The sequence below is a fragment of the Tubulanus polymorphus genome, chromosome 2, assembly GCF_964204645.1.
Source record: "Tubulanus polymorphus chromosome 2, tnTubPoly1.2, whole genome shotgun sequence".
NCBI classification, from domain to species: domain Eukaryota; kingdom Metazoa; phylum Nemertea; class Palaeonemertea; order Tubulaniformes; family Tubulanidae; genus Tubulanus; species Tubulanus polymorphus.
In genome coordinates, this window is record NC_134026.1 from 5,124,587 (window position 1) to 5,140,472 (window position 15,886).

At 41.5% G+C, this 15,886-nt stretch overlaps 1 protein-coding gene across 1 annotated transcript in view; it reads left to right on the forward strand.

The window, feature by feature from the left end:
• The window catches only part of LOC141898443 (rabphilin-3A-like), a 44,613-nt gene that overhangs the window by 7,734 nt on the left and 20,993 nt on the right, over positions 1 to 15,886 (forward strand). Inside the window, exons 3-4 of the mRNA XM_074784324.1 lie at positions 97 to 245; positions 5,682 to 5,825. Coding sequence (XP_074640425.1) covers positions 169 to 245; positions 5,682 to 5,825 — 221 coding nt within the window. The 5' untranslated portion in view covers positions 97 to 168. The remainder of the gene's footprint in view (positions 1 to 96; positions 246 to 5,681; positions 5,826 to 15,886) is intronic.

The window sequence follows — 15,886 nt, forward strand, 5'->3', positions numbered from 1 at the left end:
TTGGCAGCCCTGTATTTTCAAAATCGATCAATTCGTGTGAGTTGAGTTTCATATTTTGTTTTGGTTTCTGTTAACGTTTTGTTGGTTTAATTGCAGATAAATTTTCTTGTTTACGCACACGCGCGCACACGTCTTACGGTAGATCGTTTTCTGTGTTCAGTTTGCACGATGGGAGATTTCGCAGTGTCGTCGAACACGGAATCGTGGGTTTGCCCAAACGACCGACATTTGCAACTTCGAGCCAAGTAAGAAACACCACGACATTGTGTGACCCCTCCCGTTCGTTCGTACCCCTTCCCCCAATGAAAATCTCGTGTAAATCCGGCAAAGAATTAGTCGTTGATTAGCTAAGGGCTGTTCAGAGGATTGATGGCCTCGTGAAAATGTTTTTGTCTGATGATCTGAGAATTTAGTATTCTTTTTGTTTGATGCATTTCTTCTTTGAAGAACTATTCAATTAGAGGCAGACAATTGCACTCCAGAACGTAGGTATAGGTATTGCGGCCCAGTTGCAGCCAATATCGAAAGAGATGACCTCCACCTGGCTGCAAACTCTTGGTATTCATTATTCATTGATATCGCCCCTATATAGAGCATTTTAAGCAACAGAATGCTGATCACATTAGTTTCAATTTCCTCGAGGACCTGTTGGCAGCCCCTCCCCCAGAGCTACCAACTGTTTATGGTTTTCAGTATTTTGTCCCCGAAAATATTGATGTGACTTGTTTGATCTGACGGAAAAATCCGACTTGTTACTGATAGCACTTTGCAGAGGTTTATCAGCCCTGTTCGAAGGTGGTTTGTTGTTCGACATGGCCCGTTAGACATAAGGCTCTCAATCGATCATTAATATGCCCGTCATGTCGCGATGTCCGACAGAGTTACACATGAAAATTGAATCAATAGAGACTGACGATCTGCATGATAATTGCGGCTTAGATGAACATACTGTTAGGGTTAGCTTTGATTATCACACTACCGTATTGATTGTGTTAATTTAATCACCCTCACAGTCTACTGGTCAGTCACAACACAGCATGTTGACAGCTATAAGAAATATGCAGCAATAAGAGCTATAGATAATTTGAAAATATGAAATTGTTCTGCCAAATTTTAGCACTGGTCAAATCATTGTGTCTGGAGTTTGTTTAGTATCGAGTGAGTGGCTTATATCTGACTCAGGCCTGATCGGGGCCAATTTGGCCCGGGCTAAATCATCTCCGTGTGATCGTGGCTAATGACCGGGCTTATCGCATTAATCTAATGATAAATAATAAGTTTAGTCCTGTTAGCTCTTTTTGGATCTTAACCTTGACCGTCAATTCGCAGTGATGGAGTTGTTAGTCTAACCACCATGAACTGCGCCATAAATACGGCTAGTTCTACGGCGGCTGTGATTGCTGCCATGATTTATGAATTCGATGATCCAGTTTCATCGATTCGCGATTGTATTGTTAGTTGATCGCTGCTGGGGGAGGGCTATTAACACGAATACCCCTCCGACAACGACGCCGCTGTCATCGGCATCATCGCTTTATTGATTCAGATCAATCTTACGAGCGTTATTACCGATCTTTACATTGATTACATAATACAGTACCGTCCACGACTTCGCTTACTGATGCCGCACACATATGCCCGTATTTGCTGCATTGCTACATTGTTCACCGATAAACTCTGCCTGGTCGAAAAATTCCCCTGATCAGACGCAATTGCTTTTCTTCGAGGAGGCATCTTTAAAGATAAAGTACCATACCTTGCCCTAGTTGCCCTGTAGGCCCTAGTTAACCGTTCACATGAGTGCCGATACCAAATGGGTCTCAGTGCCTGTTTGGCCCAACCAAACATGTCTGACCAGGCCCGAGCTGGCTCAAATTATTGGGCATGAATGCTATCTCATTCTTCAAGTGACTTTCATTATTTTCTCAATGCATTGTATGGTATCGAGTGAGTGGTTTACATGTTAACGGGCTTTCTAATTAGGCACGGGCCGAATTTGGCTCAAGTTTGATGCGGGCCAAATTGTCTTCGTTTAGTCACGGGTCCTTAATGCGAAAATCTTGAGAACGATTACACATGTCTTGTACATTACACCAAAGTTAGAGAAAAGTTGCTGAATAATTGCTGCCAATTATCAACAGAAAATGCTGGCTTCATTGCGGTGTAACTTCTTTTTTCATTATCGCAAGATCCTCAGCACTATTGACCCGGCATATGAAATTAATCAATCCTTTACTCCGACATTTTCTTCCTGTGCATCAACCTCGATTGATCTTTGCTATGTTCTCGTGATTAACTTCGGATGAAAATATCTCCGTAAGCGGCTTATTCGACAGCTGAAACAATCCGAGAAATTACCGCGACGCCTCGAGCTGTTGTGGCCCTTGCTTTTAATTGCGGTATGGATAATTCTTGCGCATCGTTTTGTACAACTGATCGAATTTACGAATAGATCATTCGAATTGTCCTTGGAATACGAAAAATTGTCATCAAAGCGGCAATACCTTGCATTTTTTGCTTTTTATCGTAAACCGGTTGGCCAGAGACACGGAAAACCTGGAAAACTTGAGGAATCAGAAAAAATCTAGAAGAAAATAAGGGTTAATTCTTGGAATTTGAGAAATTTTACCAAAAACCTGGAAAAATCTAGGAATTCGGATAATGTTATTGATTGACCACGTGTTTCGTTATCAGTACGCAATTCCTGAAAAATGAATGAATTCTAACATTTTAAACCTTTGCTATAACATGCTTGTCTGGTACATGTATCGTATAAAATGTAATCTCTCCGTTTCAAAGAGTGTCACATAGATTTTGATAAAGTACTCAGTATCGCGCCGGCGTACTGACGATTAAAGGTATTAACGGAGTATAAACCGTTGTAGCGTTAGTTCTCATGACAGTAGCTTGTATTTAATGTGTTGCTCGGTATTGAGAACGAGTCATGCAGATGTTATGCTACACAGTTTTATCTCTCCCGGTATGACATGATTTCAATCAGGGTGTGGTGCCGGTGAAAGTGATTTTTTCACCGCTGCTGTCGTAGTCATGTATTCACTACCAATCCGTTTCCATTCGAATTCCATTCGCATGATTATCATATTCTTTTCGCTGATTGATTTCACTGGGCTCCAGAATTGTGGTTTTCGTTTTTCCCGATTCCTGACCCATTCTCACAGAGAACCATTAGAATGAAAGCGTCTAATATTGAATTGTCATCGGAACTGTCAAAACATCGGCGAAAATGTAGCGTCAAATACTTAATGTATTTAATCTTATGTTCACGATCATAACGAAGATTAACTTTCGCCGAAGAATATTTTCGTGACGTGAACAACCGGTGATGTGGTTCTCGCTCAACTTTACGCAGTTCGGCTGTCAATCGTGTTGTTAGTGCTGATTTTGAAAAGGGTTGCCTAGCAACAAATAAAACGCGGCAAAATACTTCCCCCCCCCAATTAAGTACAATAACTCACCTTCTAACCCCTGTTGTAGCGCACTGGACCCAATTCCACAGTTCCTCGTTAGAAACTGCAACCTTGAGATAGAATTTGTTCATTTTCAATTATTCATCTGTTTAAGTAAGACAAACTGTGGAACTGGATGATTACATCGAAGTGCTCTACAATAAAAACAGTTCCTCAATTTGAGTCTTGAGTCTTAGTTGATTAAAAACAAATTGATAACTATAGGTTGCCTCACCTCCGCATTGGCTTTACCCCTTCAGTGCTGACTAATTAATACCTGAAAGTGCTGGAGTTCATTTGAAAATTTTTGAAGATTCTACCCCAGTATGTTTAATGCGTTGACATGCATCGTTAGTTACTAATATCAAACTATGTAATCAGAACTAATTGCTTTAATACAATCAATACACCTCGATGCGGTGTACTAGCTAAGCTCCATCACTGATTTATAAACCGCTCTGAAAGGTTTAAGGGTCAAATTCTAACCTATAACTGATGTCTTGATTGACTTAAAACTCCAAATCATAAACAATTAGACCATTCAATATAATGACATTCGAATCTGAAGTTCACAAAACCTCACACCACAATACAGCTGCTATTTTTGAAAGTGTTTCCCCGTTGGTGGCTATTTCGCATAATGTTCATTCATGTCTACCTTTAGGTCACACACACAGCATCATCGGAAACCAAGACTGATTTATATCTAAAAATTGCGTATTATCAGCGGTCTTTATTTTCGTCTCAGACCTCCGGCGCTGTATATATGTATTATATTTATAAAAATGTGTTGCTCTATTCAACAATGCGTGAACATAGAGAGCGCGATAAAAGATGCCGAATATCTATTCTCATGCACGGAAATGCAATGGATTTTTTTCCAAGAAAATTCGAGCCGAAATTGTCGGACAGATTTATACGTCGACGCAGGTTATTGGTTCGTTATTATGATGTATACGCCGTTACTTAGAGACATTCGTCGGGTATTTCATGTCGTTCTCGAAACACTTCATGATCTTCGATGAGGAAATATACGACGTATTGCTTCGCTGCTTGATATTTCAACCGGAGCGCCGTGTTGTGTATTGTCCATAAGAAAAAAATCCCGCGCTCTCGCCTTGCGTTGATATTTCACTATACTATCGACGATGATATTAATATTCCATACACTCGGCATCTTGAGCCGCGATATTGCGAAATCTGTGTCTTATATCGGGTATAAATCTTGTTCTATCGGCGCGGGCCTGTTTATGTGTTTCGACTGCTTGTCATCGTACTGACGTTTGTTTTTAGCGGCAATCAATGCGGGTACAAGATCTTACTAATTTTTAGGCTACGCTAAAAGAATGTGTCCATTTTTGTAAAGGTGAAAGAACTAGGGAAAACGTCATTCGTCGTAGGCTTTTGGCGTGTGTACGAAATTCGGACCGAAGTCGAGATCTCTGCCGGAGTAGCAGAAAGGCTGATACAAGAATAGTTATACAGGGGTGTAGTGAAGAGGATTCACATGGACTCCCCCGGAGTAACGCTATTTTTGGGCCCCAATTTATTCTTTAAGAATTTAAGGACGCTGGCATTTTGAACCCTCAGGATTGTCATCTCCTTCGCTGTGCCACTTTCTCAAAAATGAAACCCTGTGCATAAGTTTCTGACTATGCCCCGTGTGTTGGCCCAGACTTTGGCATTTTCTTGGTATATACACGTATGTATAAGCATTATTGTTGGAATGCCAGAAACTCCATGCAAATACCTCAATGATCAATATGTGAAATGAAACGCTCTGTGCGTCTCCAGGCTTAGACGCCTCGAACGCTATTTTACGAATAATTCAGCTGCTCAAATCAAAATCTTCAAATTGAACAATACGTCGGAACCGAACGACGTTAACCCCCCCCCCCCTGAGAAAGATTTAATCATCGCGTATAAATCGATACAATTCGACTGTGTTTTAAGGAATGACTGAAGTTTCGATCCTGACTTAATTAAAAATCGCGTAGCGTGATTTGAATAGAAATCTACGGGTTCATAAATCTTACTTCGGTAATGAAATACGCATGGAACGGGCACTTTATATCGGCCGTCTGAATAGTGAGCAATATTTGGGGAGGTTGAATGCTTTGTAATTCATAGATGTAATTACATTTTGTATATATATATATATATGTATATAGATTCTCATGAAATTTGTAATATCTTTTTTCTAATAACTTACAGACTGGGGACCGGTTGGTCGGTGCACACGAATAAGATGACTACGTTCAAGAAACAAGACCAACTGAGCTGCGATGAACAGGAACAGATAATGCGAGTGATACAGAGAGCGGAAATGTTGGAGCAGATTGAACAAGAACGAATAGGGTGAGAGTTTCCCGTCCGCGCAGATTGTGTCTGAATTTATGAGTTTCTACGTGATTATAGATCGTCGTATAGATTGATAGACCAGAGCTCGTTCATCCTGTTCGCGATGAAGACGAAAGGGTAATCATGAGCTAGTACGTGAACACCTCCAGGGGCCAGTTGCATAGTCATGGCTTAGACTTAAGACCAGTCTAAGACCATCTTCGTTCTGTAGCCAATCTAACAACTTAAGACCAGTCTTAAAACCTAAGACCATTTTTGGACTTAAGTCTCAACTGAGGAACCGGCCCCAGGTCTGTACGCAGCCTCTCTTTTTGTTGGGCGCGAATTTAGACAAAGCGGAACTTATTTGATATAACGAATGAGGTTGTCCCCGATTTTTGCGATGCTTTCATCATTCATATTGCCCTAACCCGAAAATACTACCGGTTTGTAGAAAGATCTGGTAGATTCGTTTGTCCCGAAGAAAGAATTTTTGATGAAACCTATTATATCACAAAGTCTTTGAAATAGGTTTCTTTTTTGTCTTTTGATCGTCGGAAATTATTTGTTGAACAATTTCCGTTGCTACGTAGCAATCAAAGTGCGCTATTGCGGGGAAGGTGTCCCTTGGGTCGGAATATTCATGCGTAACTGTAATGCTGCTTAGATGATGATTCGGTGTGACGTGTTTAAGCTTCTTTTTCTTCTGCTTCTCTGTGAAGAGTAAACTTTGTGAAAAATTGCTGCGAAGTGGACGAGTCCCTCGGGCTCGCACCAAGTCACCCGGGACTGCGCTCGTTTCGAATGATACCGATGAAGTTGGACGTACCACGCTTTGACTGCTATAGGTTGAGGATACTTTCAGAAAATGTTATTATATTGATAGACGTCTCTTGAAACGATACTAATCAAGTCAGTAAAGCTTTGGTTAGAATTTTCTGTCGCAGCTTCTAAAAAGCAGTTCTTATCTGCATTATAGATCTGCTCGCGTCTGGAGCCATTTTTTCGAAGAAATAAACGATTGTGTAGTCGAACATGTAGCCAAATATATCGGTTCTATGTAGCAGTAGAGTCTTTTTTTAGGAACGACGACTGAAAATATCTCTGCCTTGCATTAGGATTATTGGTTGATGACTTACAAGTATCTTTTCGTTGAAAGAAGTGTTTTTGCCTAAAGACATCAATAACAGCTTATATACCGTCAGCAGCACTTGCTGTCGCTTTGATGTTGCTAAATGCTATCTATCTAATGCACTTCGAAAGTAAGGTTTAGATTTATCCAGTGATAGCTATAAAACATGTGAATGTCCAGGGGTGGATCCAGGCTAGAAGTGAGGAGCTTCACCTCATTTGAACACGGCACGAAAAGGGCACATTTAATCGTAGCGGGTGACCCGGCGAATGTCGCAGGTGCAAAGTGCTTGCAGGGGTCCGCCCTCGCCCCGAGAATTTGGAAAAATCAGATGTATTTTTTCTGCAATTTTAGTGCATATTAGATCATGAACAGTACATGGGATAAGAAGTGGATTTTCAAAAGGGCGCTCGGTCAGAAAGGGGGGCGATTTGAACCCCCTGAACCCTACCCTCTGGATCCGCCACTGATTTTTGAATTACCAGAAATCTCACAGGTATCTTTTAAAATATAGTCATATGCCTATACCGGAAATCTTACAGATGACCCTCTATTCTTATGAAAATACCATATAACCTTACTATTATAACTAGAACTCGACCTAAAGCTTTCGACAATGCTCTTTAGCCCGATGCATGTCTGTGACCGGAATACCTCAACAAGTAAGCATGTCTTAGAATTTACCTAGTGAAAATATCAAACATGTTAGATATCAACACACTAGGTGAATTGCTGGCGTATTTCACATCGTGCACTTGTCAATAGTGTTCAAATTCCTAGTCTACCAGACAATCTTCGCTAGAATAAATCTGAATTTTGTCAGATGTTCTTGCAACTAGTTTGTGGATAGTAGTTCGAGATACCAAAATACCCATGGGTACACCAAAGTGGGTTTGACCATTCCGAATTTGAGAGCAGGCTCAGATGCAAACCACTCACTTGATACTAAAAAAATCGAAGTGAGTCACTTCAGGAACCAGTTGCAATTCACACGCGATAATTCGCGACACAAGTTACAATTTGGCTTGGGCACGGGTCCATTTGGCACCAGTGTGAACAGTTGTTCCGACCAAAATTTGGCCTGGTTGTGTGAACATAAGTATAGTAAAGGAATACAGATCTACTGAAATGTAAATTGAAATCAATTGTGAGACTCTTTGATCTTCATTTTCTATTCTTGTTCTGGTTATCGATCGTATCTTAAATGATATCACGCCCACATTTTGAATCCATCATCATTGTCGCTGTTCTACCAACAAAGAAATCGGACATGAAAATCGTATCAATCTTCTTCGTTTAATGACAGCTCCGCGTTTATTGATGGTGATCTTTTTTTATGTAGAGTCTAAATTTACGTTGACTTGTCGTTAGTCGCCGCACCGAAATGTCAGGCGATCATGTCGTCGCGGTAACAGTGTAATAGTGTCCATATGTCATGTATAGTTCACCCCGTCAAGGGCGGATCTGATTTGTTGGAGGGGGTCAACATAGAAATTGGAATGGGCACTTTAATTTGAAAGGGGCAGATTACGAAATGCGAGGGACGCAAGGGTGAAATATTGTTGGGGTTTCTAGTCATTTTCCCGCAGACAATTTATAGGACAAAAAGGGGCTTTTCCAGTCCTAGGCCTAATTTGGATTAATTTTTCGTCTTTCTAAAGTTTTCTGTGTAAAAAACGACCCTTTGGAGGGCACATTGGAATTTTGATGGGGATGGACCAGTCCACGCCCCAGTCCACCCTCATAAATGCGCCCATATCAAACATGAACGAATCCAAGTCCCGACTTAGTCTGCATGGATTGAACTTCTGTTATAGAAGTTAATGAAGTTCGGTAAATACAACGACACCCTAAGCGCGAATGAAACCCCCACCCCCAACCCCACAATCTCTTTCACTCAGGCACATGCCGTCAGAACAGCAACGATGTAACTGGCCATTAATTTTCTTTTTTATCGTTACTGTGCGCATAAAGGCCAGCAATCATAGGACTGCAAATATTTAGCTAGGGCTGTATATGCGATGTTAGATTATCGAGGGATTTTCATTGATCACATTTTCTAGTCACGTTTGAATACTGACTCAGTTAATTGGATCCGTCTGGATAGCACCGGGCCAGACGAACTCTATTTAGACGGGCCTTATATAACTCATAACTAATTATATCAGAAGAAGTTTTCCTCATCGAAAGCCTTCCGCGCGCGATCAATGAATGCGTGTCGTGATGGTAGCCTACTCGATGCGTGAAAATGAATAAATATTTGATTTAGTTTTTAACTTCGTGTCGTACGGTTTTCACGATACGTAGATTTATTTAAGGCTCCGTTAATCAAATCATATTTCATCGTTTAGTCATAAATCGGGCCCGATCTCCATGACTACGTATGTTCGCGTAAAACCGTCTTAGTTTCAAAGTGTTGCTGGAATTAGAGTCGTGACTTGTTGCACGCTATAGGTTTCTCTGATAATCAGTGAAATTCCAGTTTATCGCTCAGTTAATATTGATATGAGTCCATAGCAGCAATCACCGGCCGTGTTAACCCTTTCAGTGCTGGCTAATTAATACCCTATAGTGCTGAAGATAATTTGAAAATTCTGAAAAATTCCACCCTAGTGTGTTGATTAACGGGAATAGCACTATAGTGCGTCTATACCCTGGCGCGGTATATAGTTAGTTACTAATATTTCACTATGTTTGACAGGTGCTGCCATCTTTCAAGAGAGATAATTAGTAATTACTAATTAAATCAATACACCGCAGTGCGGTGTACTAGCAAAATCCATCACTGATCGTACACCGCACTGCGGTGTAGATGCACTGAAAGGGTAAATATTGATATGAGTCCATAACAGCGATCAAACGTGCGTTTTTGGCATTCCAGGAACAACCGTTCACGCGGGTGCCAAAAATGGGCCCGTGCCTGTTAGGTCCGAGCCAAAATTATCGCGAGTGAATTGTAACTGCTTCCAGAAGTGACTCGATTCACTTAACTGTTTAAGCATTGAATGAGTGGTTTACATGTGAACACGGTTTCTAATTATTAGGCACAGGGCAAATTTGGTTCTAATCAGGTTCGAATCCCTGCCGAGGGAGGATAGTCTGGAGAGGGTGTTGAGGGACTAATAACTAGTATGATCCTAGTTAAGAAAGCGATACGACGGAGAAGACGTATGAGAATACTGTACACATACTGTATGATCGAAGAAACTCGATAATCCGGCGATGATTTCAGGATCGTCAATTATTCATGGCCTGTCTCGTCCGTTCTAGAAAAAATTGCCGACGAATATATCTAATGTACGTCGACAACGAATACATCGTACTGATATGCGACTTGCACGGTATTTGGTGTATTGAAACGGGGTGGCCACTGCACTTGGAAATCAGGGAAAAGTAAGGGAAACTTTCTTATATTTAGAAAAGTCATGGGAATGTGGAAAAAAGCTCAAAATCCTGGAAAAGTCAGGGAAATGTGAGAAGATTGAACAGTTTCCGTCTGTGTTTTACGTATTTGACTGTGTAAATTGATTGGATTCTTTGTAGACCAAGACGGGGAAAGCGACGTACATGTCGGTGAATAAAACCAGTGGCCACTTTATAAAATTCTATCTGATAATCTCCATACGGCGTGTATTCTCTTTGAAGTGCGCGTTTGCTGAAAAATGACAACGGCGAGTTTTAGAAAAGCCATTTTCCTTTGATCAATTATTTTTAAATTTCATTATATTCTGCGGTGGCGGCGGCGACGTGTAAGACGCGATCGGCCGCTCAAAGTTCATTTGCTCGTCGGGTCTGTGACGTGTTCGCCAAATTAATACGCCTGAAGGGCGAGTTATAATGAATTGACTTTTATCCGGAAGTATTATCCACGGCGACAGCGAACGGGTAATCCCGGTGAATTGTATTCAGAGCCAACTTCTTCATGGCAAACTGGATTTTGCGCGTAGATATTAGAAATTGACTTTAACACAAGTCTATATGGGTTAAGAGTAGAATTTAATGTCGGTCAATGATGTTCATTTCAAAGCTGCTAAATTTCTTAAGATTTTCATCGATAGTTTGCTGGGAATGAACTGTTGACTAATACGCTTTTTATGGTTCTCAAGCTTCCATGAGACCCTCATTTTTGTCCTGTCTCTCGGTCTGTGTGTGTGTCTTTCAGCTTCTTAGCTTCATTGATACTTGGTTGATCTTGATAAAACTTGGGTACAATGTTAGTTCGGGGGTCTAGCTGTGCAGTGCAAAGAATGGATCAAGTGCGCCACCTAGCGACAAAACTAGGCACTAATAATTCGTTTTTCAAGGGCTTTTGGCCTAAATACAACGTATCCAAAATGCAATGGAAACTAGTTGCAGAGTTCGAATTAGAGACTGAACCCCGAACGGTTGTCGTTGTCGCGCATATGGCTTGTCTTGATAAGAAATTAGCCTACACATTGTTCTTCGATCTATGGTTAACCTCAGTTTTAAGTTCAGTGGATTATCAGGCTGTATGCTTGATATCCTGCAAACACTGAGCTAATGTATGAACAGTCATTGCAGCAAATTGGTAATGACTAGTGACACGTGTATAATCCTCTGGGAATGGTTGATATCCTATGGGAGATTAACATTCTAGTCCACAGTCAAACCAAGTCTTCAGTTTGCCAACAAAATCTGGGTAATGAGATTCCGGCTTTAAGGGTCATTCCATCGATTACAAGTTGTCGTCTGCTTGTTTGGTTCGTGTTCAGCAAATTGACAGGATTACGGAACGCTGACCGAATCGGCGTTGAATAATTAACTAGTCTTAAGATGTTTAGCGCCTCGTTGGGGTGCAACATGAATTAGATATTTCACTTTTACCGGAGATTTTCGTCTGATCAACTCGTCGAACCGTTTCGACGCGCGCTCACGCTGAAAATACCTACCCATTAAATTTTCAACGTTGTCAAAATGGTTGACCAGGAATTCGGCAGGCGTTTGTAGCAGGGGTGGATTTAGGGGGTGTTTTCGGAATCTGGGCCCTTGCCCTTTCCATCGAGGTCACTCTTTTTTCTTCAAGATATAGATCGTTAAAACGATCACTCATCCTCTTGGGAATTGCCCATTTTCGGATGTTTTTCCCCAAACACTGCGATTGGAACTCCGCTATTAGCCTATGAAGCCCTGCTGCATATGAAAAATGCCATAGTCATTTCTTTTGGACGTCTGCTTTCCGATTTTCCTAGATCCGCCCCTGCTTCTGCTGGTTGTGTTGTTCCACAAGCACTGTTTATGTTTATGTCGTTGACAAGTGCAGATCGTTCACTATAGCCAGGGTCAAACGAAGCCATTAAAGCGAAAATTTGTAATCTTATTACGTTTATACCTTTTCTTGAAAGTTGAGAGGGATTTCATCGATCCCCCAATCCATAGTTATACCACTAGCCGTTATGATAAATTGATCTGGATCGCAAACATTCGTAAGTGCCAATCCCAGGTGCTTACTAATGGCCTGTGATAGCTCCGAAGCTTTTTGGCGATACTCCTTGGGTATTATTATGCGGATTCCCTCGGAATTGGAAACGATCTTCGAACTGGTAGCCGGCGTCGATACTAAAAAGAAACTAGAAAAACAATGTCTTTCGTCTCCGTTCGGGATGGTATGAAAATGAGTTCCTTTTTCCCGCCTTGCGCGGACACAGAATTACCGAACAGTAACTCTGCTACGGCCAGCATTTGAACCCGTGAGGATTGATAAGATACCGATGGCTTAAACCACTCGCCCACTACTGCGCCTCTCTCCAATATCTTGATCATGCGCCATTTAATCATCTTGAGTGATCAAACATTGGCACAAAGGAAATCCCAAGACGTATATATGTACATGTGCATACAGTCTGAAGGTGAATTCCGGTGAGTCTAGATATCGGTATAAGTAGCTAGACGCAGACCACTCTTCGAATTCCAGATGAAGTCGAAATCCGATGTCAGAAACTGCAGCGCTATACTGGTAGCGATGATGCTATCCTATTATGTATTGGCCACTTGAGATTCAGAACGAGAGTGATGGGCAAATATTATATATGTATATGATATATAGATGCAGTTTGCCTTGAGGAATATCGCACGTCGTGGCATTAACTCTAAGTGTCAGTTTCACCTGTCACATTATCAACGGCACCGGTACAACGGATCTACTTATTCGAATTGTCTAATAGCATTTAGGTGTCACCACACATACCGACCGGAGCGTGCTTCATACATTGCTGTCCTGGTGTGATGATTATTTGCCAGCAAACACGGGGACGTTGGTAATGATTTTTTTTTTTATGTCGCGCCGTCGCCTTTGTAAAAAATCATCCATCAGCGACTTGTTTGCTTTCATTTTCAGCTTCAATAAACTCGTCTATTCCGTGGCAAACCGAAATTGTTATTCACTTCATCTTTCATGTCACTTGTGAACTGCTTCTGAATTCTTGATTTATGTTTTAAGCATTCGGCAATGTCGTATCGGACGCAGTGTTGCGCGTACATCTTTTCGATTCATAATTAGTACACGCTCGAAAGCTTTTAATTTTTCGTGAAAAATCGTCCTCCTGTTCATACTACAGTTAAACCTCGCCAGCTCGTACCAAGCTGCGACCGGTCAAATTGTTCGAGCTAGGCGAAGTCCGTGTTGAGGATTGGTAAAATAAGATAGAAAATCAGAAAATGATTTCGTTTTTGTCTGAATTTTGTTTGAATGGGCCTACATTGCCTGTTCTAGGTTGGCGATGTGAACCTAAGGGGATTGAAACTTTTTAACCTGGGTATGGAAAATGAAATTGGAAAACCCCGTGTTATTTATGATTGCCTGATAAACTTTACCTAATACAAGATGCGAAGGCAATAGCTGCGAACACAGGAGCGTTTTTGACCCGCGCCAACTGTTCACACGGGTGCCAAATGGGCCCGAGCCTGTTTGGCCCGACCAAAAACGTCGCACCAGGCCCCGAGCCAAATTTTAGCACGAGACAAATGATTGCGTTTGAATTGCAACTAATACCGGACTACTAATACTTCGCTTTGTTTGAGCATTGTTTAGTATCGAGTGAGTGGTTTGAGTGTGAACGCGCTCTCTAATTAGGCACGGGCCTAATTTGGCTCGAGCCTGATCTGTGCCAATTTGACTCGGGCCAAATCGTCTCGGTTGATTGCGGCTAATACCTCGATAGTTCGTCGGCACATACCGGGGCCTTTTGTTTTTTTTAATTCTTCACAGTGTCCGTTGATACTCAGGATTTTAGCTGTGAGCGACTTCTAAAACGCGTATTCGGAACTGACGTGTTTTGTTGCGTCACAGCAACTGACGCCGTGTTATTAGGATAATGATGCAATTCCGCGGTGTCGAAAAGTTTCGCTACCGGCAAACCCGCGAGGGCTGCGGTAATCTGCGAGAAAATTGAGTTCATCGTTGCGGCAAGAGCCTAATTACTCAGGTACGCGTATTCCGTACTATTTTCGGATACTGCTCGGCTTGTCGGTTACGCGGCTCAATTTGGTAAACGACTTTGTGATTTAATATGAATAGAATTTTCTAGTGACACGTTAATTCAAGTCAGTGAGTTATGCACGACCGATGTAATCATTCCCCTGGGAGGGTGGTACTCACTCGTGCGCGCGGTTGTGCACACTTTCATCCAGTTTGCCCGCATTGCCTGTAGCTTCAATAACGACATGCCTTCAGACGTTATCGCATCAACCACGATTAACCGCCCTTCAGCTGCCATCTCGATTTTTTGAAAGCCCCCGTTACGTAAAATGATGGAAATGTGTGTTCAAGTCATTTGTACCAATTAGACTTAAAGAGCTTGCAAATTGTTTGCAAATGCGCATCCGAAATTGTCACTAATTACTGTCAATTATCATTGAACATCGTAGCCGGTAAAGGCGACTGCGTGCTGTTCCGTCGTGACGCGTAACGACGCCAATCACTCGGCAAATTTTATCAAGCAAACCTGTTTCTTTTTTAGCTGATGTGGAAGCCGCATAAAATTCTGGCCTAATTAATCTTGAAGAAGCCTGATATTGTTTCTTTACCGCGTCTGGTTTCGTCTCTTCCACCATCAACAGACAATAGAGTTACAGACGCTGTTGATCTTATTCCCTAATGGTTTTCCTTCCTCTAACTTTTCCTTTCATTCCTCGATATATGATTTGATGCTTAGTATGATACTAGACTGATAGTTTAGGGGGGTTCTGCGTGTATGAATGACAAATTCACCCCCCTCCCCCCCCCCCTATTTGCGGATGAAGACCATGAAGGCCTATGAAGCCAAAAGAAAAAAGAAACTGAGCATCGCTATAGTAGAATTCACTTATTGGTGACACTTTTACATTAGTTCTAGATTCGAGGCCAAATTGCAGCAAAACTGTCTTTACTCTAAAAACAGATTGAACCCCCTACAAACATGGCTGGCTACGGGCATGTCGTGGTAAAATTCAGCGGAACTGTTAAAGATGTCGTGCAAGTAGCTAATCGCGGTTTGTTTGCGGCAAAATAATTGCGACACAAATTATTCATTAGACAAACGTTGCTACTTCGATTGGGTTTACTGCCGATGAAATTTAATGCTTCTTGTCATCACATGATTTGATGTAGTGACAATTAATGTTTATGCTTACACTTGCTGCTCGTGTGGTATAATGAGTGTGAAGCAGGGAGATATATCAGTTCTCCCGTCAAAATTGCTTACTTCTCTAATCATACACAACAACGCTCTTCTTCAACTTGAAGGTCTAGGTCATTCAAAAGTCACTCCCTTAAAAGGTCGATGATCCTCGTTGAGTTTGTAGGATACAGTAATAGATATGGGAAACACAAATGCGGAATCAAATTATGTTGATGCAGTAAAAACCATAGAAACCATTTCAATAATGTTTATATACATTGATACATAGTATGCGTTGTTTAAGGGGTTCTGTGTGAGCTTATGTGCAGTAT